Source organism: Hemitrygon akajei, chromosome 8 (genome assembly GCF_048418815.1).
Source record: "Hemitrygon akajei chromosome 8, sHemAka1.3, whole genome shotgun sequence".
Taxonomy (NCBI): domain Eukaryota; kingdom Metazoa; phylum Chordata; class Chondrichthyes; order Myliobatiformes; family Dasyatidae; genus Hemitrygon; species Hemitrygon akajei.
This window is the reverse complement of record NC_133131.1, coordinates 103264853-103279145: the sequence shown is the minus strand read 5'-3', so window position 1 is coordinate 103279145 and position 14293 is coordinate 103264853. Positions and strand designations below refer to the sequence as shown.

The following is a 14293-nucleotide window of genomic DNA, read 5'->3' as shown; positions in this document are numbered from 1 at the left end:
TAATGGAATTTTACATTTTCTTGACAATAGTTGCTAGAAGATTGGAGTATACGAGTAGCACCATGTCTTTATACTCCATCCTATCTTGAATCTTCTTGAATAGAGTTTTCCAATCCTCTATACTCTGATGTTATTTCTATAGCAGCAGAACTTACACATAATACCATAAATTTTCTATCTTACAAATTTAAGATGTAATCATCTTACAAATTTTAACGGAGAAAGAGAAATCAGGACAGGCAGACCAGGTCAATAACATCAGTGGAGAGAACAAAGAACCAATAAATGTTTCAAGGTTGAAAAATCGGTAAGAAAGTGTAGATTCTGGAAATCTGCAACAAAATCAGCAAATAGCAGAGGTGCTCAGCAGGCCAGACAGCAATTGGAGTAAGTGTAAAGGTTCAGGTCAAAGAGACACAAAAAATGTTGGGTTGAAGTTGTAAAGAAGGTGGGGAAGAGCGAAGGGTAGGACAAAAGGAGTACTACAATAGGTTGAGCCTGAAGATGTTTTCGCATGGATTAGTGGGGCAGTCAGACGGTGGCAAAGAAAGTCTGATGTACTTAGATAAGCATCTTGGCTAGCATGGAGCATTTGGGCCAAAGAGCCTGTTTCCGTGCTATATGACTCTATGCTACAAATGCATCAGTCACAGTGCTGTAACTTACCACTCCTCACATGAGTCATTATTATTCTGAACATTCTGTATAAATATCAGAGTTTCATTAAACAGATATCTCCAGTTGATTGTCTCCTTGTCACACATTGATCCTAAAAAATTAACAGCAGAGAACAAGAAATAACATTTTTGAAAATGGAATAAGATACTGTTTACAAAAAGGTATCCAATTCAGTTAAATGACTCAGAGCTCTTTCTTTACATTAACACCAAAGTAAACTGCTCTGTCTGCTTTAACCTCTTTTACTCTAGAGTCTATATGTGGCTAAAGGCTAATTTATTTGTAAATGTGGATCTATGCTTTGGTGGGGAATCATTGGATATGGATCAAATCTTATTTGAATCTGATTTATTGGGCAACAAAAGCTTCCTAATATCATGAAGCTGAAAGTTAACAAAAGCAACTATTATTCAGACTTTCTAAATAAACAAGGACTTCAGGTTGACTTGCTAGTTCCTGCCACAATTCTCCCTCTCATCCCATTATACTCACTACATTCCCTCTGTGCACTTTGTCCTAGAGCAGAGTATTGACATGAAATGACATCTATCATCTCCACAGGCGTTACTCAACCCATGGAGTTCCTCTAGTTTGGTTTTTGCTCCAGAGCCAGCATCTGCAGTCTTTGTATCTCCAACGATCAACCTGAACTGGTGAATCTCATTTACAAATGTGATAACGTCTTTTCATTAATTTTACAATTCAGTTTTCCAATTTTAATACACCTTCCTTATCATTACTTTCTCATTTTTATCCACAAAATCCAATGTTACTTTTCCTTTCTTTGTCTTTCAGTACCTAATTTGATTTGTTATGAATCTATAAATCTTATAAATATGCATATACATGATTGGATATACCATTCATATTATTTATACCTGAAAACGTACAAAAACTCTTTCAGTGAAGGTCCTACTTGGTGATGGTTTTGCCTCCAATTTATTTTAGATAAAGAACTACAGACTGATTGAACAGTGATAGCAAACGTATCTAGAAAACAGATTTTACCTGTTGATGGTGTATTAAATAGGCACTTTATTTTTCCCTGATGCCAAATGGCCTGCAACCAAATATCTATTAAATTCTGGCAGCCTTACTTTAAGAAATCATCTTGATGGTTTCCTCCCATTAAAATAAAATTTGAAGTGACTTGCATGTTCACAGCTACCAGCTGCTCACAGTAGCCATTCCATTTATGTGCTACCCATTGGTAAGCTGGTCAACATTATTAGATTGATATTTCTGTACCAGCTCCACTGGTTGCCACGGAGATGAGGAAATGGGCAAGAGAAGACAGAAAATAGACATAAAGTTAAAATATAATGGTTTAAGGACAGGTGAGGGTCAAGAGTAAAGATGGGGGAGGGAGAGGGTCAAAGAATGCAAGCTAATGCTATGTCCTCTCAATGGGGTGTTCTGTTCAGGCTTTTTAGAGCAAAATGCAGCTACATATGATTGATGTTGGGGAGTCAGTGAAAATGAAAAACATGCATCAGCAGGGAACTTTAATTTATATCTGACTGTTTGAATCATGTGTTCCCTGTTTAACAATGAGTTGACAACAGAAGCTCATTGCCCATGCCTTTTTGATCCAACTCCTGTCAATTATTCAACCACACAGCATAAATATCAATGGCATCATTGTAGGTTAAAATATGACAGGGGAACGTCACCAGCATGTAGTGAATTCTGACAAGAAATGGTAAATCCAATTTTACAAGAGTGGGACTTTACCGGAAAGGGCACGAACAGTATAAAATATGTGCACAACAGGGGCAAATGGATTTTACACCAAATCATTTCTGGCCATTTGTGTGAATAAATTAAGTCAGTCATATTTATATCCTTTCAGAATAATTTTCTCTTCATGCATCATTCTCTAACTGCCTGCAAAACTTAATCTTCATTTTGTTCCTAATGATCATACATTATGCATTAACACTTTTTCCTAATAGGTACTATTGCTGAGGCATACACTTAATCTCTTTATATATTAAATATGTCATCTTTCTTAATTTAATTCAAACTGGAATTGAGTAAATGTCTACAGGTTGTTAAATAAAGTCTAATTCTTAAAAGCCATGAATTTTTTTTAACTGTAATCTAAAGGGATGATAATCATTTTTAGTTTATCGCATCTTTCTCTCATGTGCCTTTACAAACTTCACCTCCTTATGTCCGAAAATTTACTAAAACTTATAAGCTAAAAGTGACCCTTTTTATGTTTTACGTTTCTTGTTTACTTACCATTTCCTATAAGTGGTTGGTTTGTGCTTTCTATAACCCAGCAAATTCCACTAACATACTTTTTTATGTCTGGCCAGTACTCACTGCTCTCCATCACGGACCCCTGTGCATCAAATAAGTCAAACGCCCTGGAATAAATTACATCAGTATTAAAGGTCAGAGAAATAAAAACTGGAATTACTACTTTTTCAGTAACACCAGATAATAATGGTTAGGTCAGCCATTGTCAACCCTGATGGTTGGTGCTCAGCTTCCAGGGTCAACTGAAGATGAAGTGTATTCCACACTGACACATGGACAAATCTTGCTAAATGACAAAATGGCTAAGACCAATGCAGATGTAATGGCCTTTCTATAAGATATTTGGTCTGACTGCATATACTAACTGCATGAAGGAACTCCCAATTATATTGACAGTAAAGCCATTAGTCTTATTTTATACACTACATCTAAATGCAGTATCTTAATGCAGAAAGTCTCAGCAGTTGTAAGAATTGAATCAATAAACATTCATTTAGTTTTGTTTCTTCGATGTCAGCCTTCACAAGCTTCACACCTTTTACAATTCGGAGGACTGCAATGCACACACTTGGGTAACCAACAGGAAATATATCAGATTGTGCCAGCTTAATTTTTACTTGCCCCATGGACAGTACATCAAATTATGCAAGTCAGTTGCATCAAATCAAATCAACGAGAATTGAGCTGGACAGACCACAAGTGCCACCAAGCTTCCTCTGCCAATGTAGCATGTAAATATCTTCCCTTGTGAGGATTTTCCTTTATTGGGTATATCCCCAATACAGAATATAGGCATGCAACAGTATGACATGACATAGGGACAGACCCTTTGGCCCACCTTGTCTGTGTCCACTATGATGTCAATTTGAACTGCACATATGTTAATCCATATCCTCCATTCTCTGCCTGTTTGTGTGTCTGTCTAAATGCCTCAAACATTGCTTTCATAGCTGTTTCTATCACTTCCCTTGGCAGTGCATTCCAAGCATCCACTACTCTCTGCGTTTTTAAAAAAATATTTGCCATGTAAATCTCCTTTAAATATACTCTCCCCCCACCCCAGTCCACCTCCTTCACCTTAAAGCTGTGCCCTCTGGAATTTGATATTTCCTGGGAAGAAGACTTGGACCCAATGAATGACTCTTACACTTTTACATAACTCTATTAGGTCATCTTCAGTCTCCACCACTCCATAGAAAGTAATCCAAGTTTGTCCAACCTCTCCTTATAGCTCAACTCTCTAATCCAGGCAACATCCTAATGAACCAATTCTGCACCCTCCCCAAAATCTACACAACCTTCCCAAGGTGTGGCAACCAGAAATGCACACAAATATGGCCTGACCTAAGTTTTATACAGCTGCAACATGGCTTCAAAACTTCTGTACTCTGCACTCTGAGCAATGAAGGCAAGTATGCTGAATGCCTTCCTTAGCAGTCTGCTCACTTGTGTCGCCACTTTCATGGAGCTATGGACTTGCATTCCTCTGTATAACAATGCCACTTAGTGTCTTCTTGTTAAACATACATACATTTTCCACTGACATTTAACCTCCCAAAGTGCACCATCTCACACTTGTCCAGGTGAATTTCCATGTGCCATTTCTTCACCCATATTTCCAACTGATCTGTATCCTACAGTATCCTTTGACAACTTTCTTCACTACTGCAATTGCCAATGTTTGTGTCAGTTGCAAACTTACCAATCAGCCCACCCACATTGTCATCTAAATCATTCACCGATATGACAAATAACAAAGGTCCTGGCATTGATCCTTGCAGAGCACCACCAGCCACAGAACTCCAAGCAAAATAAAGCCCAGTCATTACTATCCTTTGTCATCTACATCCAAGCCAAATTTGATCCAGTTTACTAAGCCTCCACTGAGCCCATGGACTTTAATATCCTGGATCAGCAACATACTGAGAGACCTTATTGAAAGCTTTACTAAAGTCCATGCACAAAACATCCACTGCCTTCACCCCATGAATCGCATCCTCAAAAACTCAATTTAAAATTATAATATTCAATATTTTTTAGAGACTTGGGGAAATCGTCACATTTCAGTCTCCCTTTTAAAATTCTGCATAGATGATTGTTAGTTTATCCAAGGAGCAGATGAGCCCTAGGTTTGTGTGACATATCTAATTGTAGTTATTACATGACAAACATGAAAACCAGATTATTTTTCAGCAATCTGTATGGTGAATCCAAATTTATAGTGATAAACTGAAGGACAAGACTCTTCTGTATTGATTGAGACATATAATCTGGGCTCAAGCATGGAAGGCAGCTACTTATGTGAGGTAATTGCAAGTGATGGAAACCCATGGAAATGTACCGTACTTCAAATAATTGAGACCCTCAGAGAAAGGATAAGGGAGCGGGGAATAATAGGCGGGGTGAGAAAGGAAATTATTAATTAATCTGAATGAACTTTGCAATGAGCAACACCAAAAGAGCGCAGGGTATGGAAAATGGGAGGGAGGGGAGAGGTCCACCAGTCTCCTTTGTTAATCCTACTGAAAGACTGGTACAACTATTTACTAAAGGAACTACCATGTAAGAGATGAAAAATAAAAATTAAACTCCAGGATGCCTGAACTATACTTACAAGTTCCACAAGAGATGCTGCTGAAAAGTGTCAAGTTCAAAGTTTTCCCAAAATTTGTAAGTCATCGTCATATTTCTTATGAGACTCTTGAAGAACTCTGTTTGAAATGAACTGAGGGACTCATATGCGGCTAATACTTCCTGCCATCCTTTGTACGTCTCTGCAACTGACACTGGAAATTCTGGCTGCACATTAGTCTCCATCTGCGAAAAGTGAAGTTTCAGAAGCAAACCCTAGTTAGTAACAAGATTGCATACTTGAGTGACAGACAGACAGACATACTTTATTGATCTCGAGGGAAATTGGATTTCGTTACAGCCTCACCAACCAAGAATAGTGAAGAAATATAAAACCATAAATAATTCAATAATAATAAGTTAATCAGGCCAAGTGGAAATAAGTCCAGGACCAGCCTATTGGCTCAGGGTGTCTGACACTCCGAAGGAGGAGTTGTAAAGTTTGATGGCCACAGGTAGGAAAGACTTCCTATGATGCTCAGTGTTGCATCTCGGTGGAATGAGTCTCTGGCTGAATGTACTCCTGTGCCTAACCAGTACATTATGGAGAGGATGGGAGTCATTGTCCAAGATGGCATGCAACTTGGACAGCATCCTGTTTTCAGACACCACCGTCAGAGAGTCCAGTTCCACCCCCACAACATCACCGGCTTTACGAATGAGTTTGTTGATTCTGTTGGTGTCTGCTACCCTCAGGCTGCTGCCCCAGCACACAACAGCAAACATGATAGCACTGGCCACCCCAGCCTCATAGAACATCCTCAGGATCATCTGACAGATGTTAAAGGACCTGAGTCTCCTCAGGAAATAGACCACATACTAATTGTCCAGTAACACACCCAGAGATCTGGAATTATGTCAGAAATGTCTAAAAGAGTGCATTCCTACAGAAGGCTAAGATTTTACTGGAAGTGTGTTACAGATTTTAATGAATTTGTTAATAGTTTTACTATCTCTGTATCTTTTTAAGATCTCTTTAAAAGCTTGTTAAGCATTTGATCATATTTAAATATGATTAAATAATTTAAAAAGTCTTCAAAGTTTTACAATGTTTCAAAATATTTTACAAAGTTTAAACCCCAAGCAGCTCTATTAACAGATGGATTGGGGCTCTGCTTACAACCAGTCCTTTATTTATCTGAATGTGGTTCAGACAACTTTTGATCTCCCAACGCTACATCATTACTGTATTACATTTTATATCTGCATCAGTTAGTTGGGTGTCTCGGGGTTCAGCCTTGGTTACTCATATATTTTTATTAACGAGTCAGATAAACAGAGTGGGTCATTGTAGTCTCATTTGATGATGGTATAAATGTAGTTAGGTTGGTAGCATGGGAGAGGACACAAAGAAGTTGCAAAGGAATATGGATGGGTGAATGGGAAGAAATTGGCAAATGGAACATATTGTGGGAAAATGTGAAGTTTTCCATTTTAAAATGAAAGAGAAAAAGCAAATTATTCAACAAAGTGGAACACAACTGGCAAAACAAGTGGGTGGGGTGATGTGGAAGTTTTATGGCATGCTTTCCTTCATTGGTCATGAAAATGTTTGAGTATATATGTGTGAGCTGTAACAAATTTTAGTGAGACCACATTTGGAGCAGCCAACAGAAAGGATGTGGTAGCTATTGAGAAGATGCCCAAGAGATTTCATTGGGATGTTGACTGCTCATCTTTTAAAAGATAAATAATTCTATATTAATATTAATGGGAGATATTGATCCCCGTTGTCCACCAAAGTAACAGATAAATTTGGTGTCACAATTCATATAAATTTCTGATTTTTAAAATGTATTTTCAATATAGTTATGCTTGTAATTATGCTTACTCAGCATTCCAACTGTTTCAGAAATTTCTTTATTCTCTCCTGATGATTGCTAGCTGGACATTGTAAATCCCACTGTAATTTGTGAATTCTAAAAATACTGGAGTCATTCTGTTGACTATTATTACATTTTGATTTAGTAGTTTGGAACAAATAGGGTTTGTTCACAAATGTCAAAACATTTAGTAGTTAGCGAACAAATGGCATTTCAGAAGACATGCAAGAGTCAGTCGCATTTCTGTTAGTTGGTGCCACAAATAAGCATTTTTTGCATTTACCTTTCTTACTTCCAGCTTCATTCGGTTAAGATTTGTGTTTTTTTTTAGTTTGTTTTTATTTGTGTTTTTTATAGTTCAGGTAGTAGGCAATATACCTTCTTTTTATAAAGACAGCTCTGTGGTGATAAAAGTTCTGATCAACTTTTCTATACATCGTAAGTTTAGCTTGGAGTTGGGTAGTGGGAGTGTGGGGTGGTAACTAACTTTATACGATTCTACTATGGGTGATTTCCTTAACTGTTATGAACTGTACATTTGATACGTTTGTTTTGCACTGTATAAACCTCTTTTTTCGGGTTTTTTTGTTGTTGCATTGTAGAAACTTATAAAAAAGTTCATTAAAAAAGACATTTGTTTAAGTTAGTACATGGACAGGAGGGGAATGGAGAGATATGGGTCAAATGCAGGCAAAAGGGACCAAAAGTTCAAAGGTTCAAAGTATACAACTCTGAAATTCTTCAGCACCAATGATGGCATGGTTGGTAGAAAGGCCAGCTTTCCTGCTGTATTACTCTACAACTCTAACTTTAATGGTTATCATAAACTAATTATTTTCAATTTTAGGGTCGATAAATAAATTAAAATTAAATTCCTCAGCGACGGTGATAACTCAAAACCTCTGTTTCTGGATCTTTAGTGCAGACTTCAGCACTACTATTCCAGTAACTAAGCTACCACACCACAGTTCCCAGTTTTCAAAACTATCTTCCTTCAGTATGATTTACCAAGAGTAAGATTTTTATTAATGTTAAAAATATTTGTCATACTTCTTACGTACCATCATTTCCAGTAGTTGTCTGAAATTACTTTTCATCTTTTGAGCTAATGGCCATAGAGTGGAAATAGTAGCATGTGGCTCTTTTCCACAGCCATAACAAAATACGAACAGATGACCCAAAATGCATCTAGCAGCAAAGAGACTTCAATAATACTAAACTATATGCAGGTAGGAAATGGGTTCACTTAAAATTTATTTTCTAAAGTCAGTTCTCTATTCTAAAATAGCAATTGAGACAGTTAGTGTTGATGAATGTTTGCTACAAAAATAGGTATTGCACACTAAGAAATTACAAACCATTCAGATAATACATATTACTTATTTTCATTACTGTTTGCATAAATTACAACTCACAGCTTCAAACCATCTCATGGTGGATGGGAAATATTTAGCAATGTTCCAGGGATCGCTGGGCTCCTGATGCCCACAGGTCATGGTTGTTAAAGCATCATTTAAAAATGGTTCCTCTGGAAGATTGAGAACACCCTTCAGCTTCAAAACGACATCATTGCATGTGACAGTTGTATTTTGGGTCAAGATCTAAAAAGGATATAAAACAAAAATACTTTTTTAAAATAAATACTTAATGTAATGTCAAAACAAGGTTCTTCAGCACAGGTTGAATACGGTTCTGACATACAACTGTGGAGTCTCAATAAAAGGTCTGAATCCACTTGTAATCTACTACCTATTTAGATAGGTAGGTAGACAAGATCTACTAAACTTTTGCCCAACACTATCCCTCAAGGTTTCAGCCATCAGCGGCTGGCATGCATATTTGATGCTTGGATACTCCCATAAGCTGGACATAGCTCCCGGAGACTGTTAATTCAGGTGATTTGGTTAGTGATAAAGACATTTGGTATGCTTACTTTGCATTGAGTATAAGAATTTGGATGTTATGGTACAGTTTATGGATACTGGTTTGACTGTGGTTATCTTTTGATAACACTGATAACCTGCCATGCAGTTGGTTGGAAATCCTGATGATCCAGCATCTAACTCACCAGGTGGGAGTTACGGAGCTCAACTTAACCACATCAGGGCCCCATTTCCCATGTACCCTTTAATCATATCCAGTTCTTGTCTCCAAAGCTACCTCTAAACTCACTATGGCCCATTTCTAGTGTTCCCTTTAAACTGAACTGGCTGCTTCCGAGCTCCTTTTAAGTTTACCTGGCTCTGTTTCCTTTAATCTCCACAGATTGACAGGGAAATCATACTAGGAATATCACTAATAAAAGCAATATACAATATTTGGAAAATCTGCAGTACCAAGTCCTAAGGATGCAAGATTATCCAAGATTGACTATATATCAACCCTGCCAAAATCAACATTGCTGATGCTTCAGAAAAGAAGAAAAATTCTTCTGTCCCACAGATTATTATCCACTATTGATAAGGTCAAGTATATCTGGAACCAAGATTTTCTCATCTACCCATTATCTATCTGCTGGCTCATTAAGAAGGAAATTCATTGAGAAGGAAATCATTGAGTGTAATGCTAGTTTTAACCAAAATTGTAATAATCCTAAATGGATGGCTTTCAGATGGGAGATAACATAGGAATAAACAGAATTTTCTTGGGATAGCAGACAATGTTACTGCAAGAATCACTACACGAGCCTCGACTATTTAATATACCCTCATGGCACGTTCATTGTCTTCTGCTGTTGTAGCCCATTCACTTCAAGGTTTGACATGTGTATTGAGAGATGCTCTTCGGCACACCACTGAAGATGTGGTTATTTGAGTTACTGTCACCTTCCTGTCAGCCTGAACCAGTCTGGCCATTCTCCTCTGAACCTCTCTCCATAACAAGACATTTTTGCCCACAGAACTGCTGCTCACTGGATTTTATTTTGGTTTCGCAGCATTCTCTGTAAAAGTCTAGAGATTGTTGTATCTGAAAATTCAAAAAAATTAGCCGAGTCTAAGACACTCGAATTACCCTGCCTGGCACCAACTATCTTCCATGGTCAAATTCACTTAGATCACACTTCCTCCCCATACTGTTGTTGGGTCCGAACAACAATTCTTGACCATGTCTGCATGTTTCTATGCATTGAGTTGCTGCCACAAGATTGGCTGATTAGATATTTGTATTAACAAGCAGGTATACAGGTGTACCTAATAAAGTGGCCACTGAGTGTATATGTCAATAATTAAGAAATATTACATATGGTTCCTATTCCAAATTCATTACTGAAAAGAACCAAATGGGAATTTGAGTTGTGACTGGGATGTTTAAAGACAATTTAGAGGAGGTAAGTGAGTGGGCAGGTGCAGTATGAACTGTTAGAGCCTGTGATTTACAGTTTGGAATTGATTCAGCACTTTGCTGCCCCTGAGAAGATTTCAGGAAGTGAGCACAAACTTGAGCTCAAATCCTCAGGCATCAAGGCAAAGAAACTTTGAGATGTGGCGCAAGCTGATGTTCGACTTCATTTCACCGATTAAAGCATCTATTATTTGCCGGTTAAAGCATCGAGGATGATTGAAAAGTGGAGGCAAATGTGGAAGGTGAGCAAAGGTTCACCGTCGACTACCTGCCTTTTGATTGCTGATGGGATCCCAGATGCACCAATAAATTAACGGGCTCAGCCTCCAAAATACAGTTCCATTGACTACACTGAAATGAATTTCAAAAACGCAGCCCTGTGGGGAATACGGGAATTGCAAGGAATCTAACTGCAAGGCCCTGCAATGGATTGTGAGGACTGCTGAGAGAATCACCAGGGTCTCCCTCTCCCCCAAACAGGCCAGGACACACACCAGAAGCACTGTATTCTCAGCATTGTCAAGGACCCCTCCCCATCGGTCCCACAATCTCTGCCATCAGGCAGAAGGACCATTAGGCCGGGTAACACCTTGGTCCTTGAAGAATGTTGTTTCATTTAGCTGTATATATGTATATGGTTGAATGATACTCGAACTTGAAATAACACCTGGAAAACGCCTTTATGGTAGCAGCTAAGGCACTGCATTCCACTCCTTAAATCTAATTCCATCAGACAGAATGGGGTTGAATATTGGAAGTGGAGTACAAAGCTATGTATACATATCTCTGTGTAGTGGAAGCAGTTGAGGATGACTTTCCACACTAACAATTCCAATTAAAATACCAGAGATTAACAAAAAAAACACAAGAGCCCAGAAGATAAATGAACAGAAACTGAAAGTCTGGAGGTAATCCAACTATGCAATGTGCTAGAAAGATTAGAGAGAAATGAAAATGAAATAAGATGAATAATTGTAAAAAGAATTAATCAATGTTCTACACTGAAGGGGCCTTCAATAGGACACAGAGTAAAGAGACAAGTTACAGATTCATCTGACTGGATATCTAACCTACCATGACAGCTCAATCCTTAAAGTGTTTTATTAAACCTTCATTAGGTTCTACTGTTCTGTGTTTACAAAAGGAATGCTTAGAACTGTAACTGAATACATGAGGAAAATGTATTGTCCTTCTTTTAACTAATGATATTAACAATTATAAATCATTCTATCACAACCTATCCAAAGCAAGAAGCTAGAAACACTTGACAATAATCAGTCAGGTTGTCGGTGTTTTCATGGGGGTTTCATTAATTTACCATTTTAATTTCTGATGTTAGGATATCAACATCCATAATAATCCGATCCACATCATTCAAACCCAAGTTGGCGTACACCTTCTTCAGTAGAATAAAAAGGTCTGAAAATAAAAGGGGAAAAGAAAACAGTTTGAGTTACATTTTTACAAGTTCCAGAAATGAAAGATTTATATCTATTCAACAATGTTATCCAATTCCTTTAGGATCCTTTTATTATGAAATGCTAACAAGAGTGCTGAGAAATTATCATAAGACTATACCATATAACCATATAACATATCACAATTACAGCACGGAAAAAGACCACCTCAGCCCTTCTAGTCTGTGCCGAACGCTTACACTTGCAGTTCTTATAAAAAGTATTCAACCCCTTGGAAGTTTAGATATTTTACAACATTGAATCACAGTGGATTTAAGTTGGCTTTTTTGACACTGATCAACTGAAAAAGACTTTTTTCATGTCAAAGTAAAAACAGATCTCTACAAAATGATCTAAATTAATTACAAATATAAAACACAAAATAATTGATTGCATAAGGATACATCCCCTTTTAATATGACACATCAAATGATCACTGGTGCAGCCAAATGAATTTAGAAGTCACATAATTAGTTAAAAGGAGATCTGTTTTTGGAGACCTGTGTGAAATCAAGGTATTTCAATTGATTGTAATAAAAATACACCTATATCTGGTAGGTCCAACTGCTAGTGAGTCAGTATCCCGGCAAAAACTACACCATGAAGACAAAAGACCAGATGTGCAAAGACTAGATGCACACAGGTTCAAGGCTGTAATTGCTGCCAAAGGTGCATCTACTAAATACTGACTTGAAGGGGGTGAGTTATTTTGCATTCAATTATTTTGTGTTTTTTATTTGTAATTAATTAGGATCACTTTGTAGAGATCTGTAGAGGACTGATTTACTTTTCCCTCTCAACACCATTCTGCCTTCTTACCATAACCTTTGACACTCTTACTAATCAAGAACATATCAACCTCCGCAATGACAGTCTCCACAGTCGTTGATAGCAATAAATTTCACAGATTCTACTGGAAACAACCTTCTCCACATCTACTCCATCCAGGCTTTTCGATGTTCAATTGTTTTCAATGAGATCCCACCTTGTCCTTCTGAGCCATCAAATGCTCCTTATATGTAGAGAAAGGAATATGATCTCCTGGATCATTCTGATAAACCTCATAAACTATCCATGTTGATACCTTTGCTGTAAAAACATGCAGCCTCATGTGTGACACCTTGTCAAAGGCCCTCTGAAAATCCAAGTAAATAATATCCACTGACTCTCCTTTGTCTATTCTGCTTGCTACTTCCTCAAAGAATTCTAACAGGTTTGTAAGACAAGATCTCCCCTTGAGGAAACTCTGCTGACTTTGGCCTATTTTATTATGTGCTTCTAAGTACCCTGAAACCTAATCCTTAATAATAGACTCTAAAATCTTATCACCCACTGAAGTCAGGGTAACCAGCCTATAATTTCCAGTCTTTTGCCTCCCTCCCTCACTTCTTAAAGAGTGGAGTGACGTTTACATATTCTCCATCTCCAATGCTAGAAGCAATACAAGAGTTGGTATAGATTTTGGGTCCAGAGTACAATACATAACTGCCAAAATGTTACAATTTAACCCTTGGACACTACCTCACTTTTTTTTAATGTACAGTATTTCTGTTTTTTGCATTTTTTTAAATCTATTCAATATACATATACTGTAATTGATTTACTTATTATTATTATTTTCATTTTATTTTTTTCTCTTCTAGATTATGTACTGCATTGCACTGCCACTGCCAAGTTAACAAATTTCACGTCACATGCCAGTGATAATAAACCTGATCCTGATTCAATTTTACTTGTACTGGAGTCATTACATTTATTCTGTTGTTTATTTTGTAAATGTGTAATTTATGTATAATTTATGCTATTTTTTATGATAACTTTTGTTTGTCCTTGTCATGTAATGCACTGTGATGCTGCTGCAGAAAGCTAATTTTCATAGCATTTATAACCTGACTCTGACAATAAACTTGCATTTGAACTTGAACTAGTTCAATTGCCTGTGGATAAATTTCTACCCAACTCTAATAACGGAATTATACTTTGAATTAGTTATTAGAAGCTCATTAAAAACTGAATTCCAATTGAGGAATCATTAAAACAAAAACACAGCCATTTGATCAATGATATATTTTATGTCATTGGTTGCACATCATC

General features: G+C 37.2%; 1 protein-coding gene across 1 annotated transcript in view; it reads right to left on the bottom strand.

Moving 5' to 3' along the window:
• Nucleotides 1–14293, bottom strand: part of LOC140732128 (uncharacterized) — a 205073-nt gene that overhangs the window by 134971 nt on the left and 55809 nt on the right. The window contains exons 12-16 of the mRNA XM_073054312.1: nucleotides 12061–12161; nucleotides 8816–9001; nucleotides 5561–5763; nucleotides 2926–3053; nucleotides 667–769 (exon numbers count right to left, since the gene is read on the bottom strand). Coding sequence (XP_072910413.1) covers nucleotides 667–769; nucleotides 2926–3053; nucleotides 5561–5763; nucleotides 8816–9001; nucleotides 12061–12161 — 721 coding nt within the window. The remainder of the gene's footprint in view (nucleotides 1–666; nucleotides 770–2925; nucleotides 3054–5560; nucleotides 5764–8815; nucleotides 9002–12060; nucleotides 12162–14293) is intronic.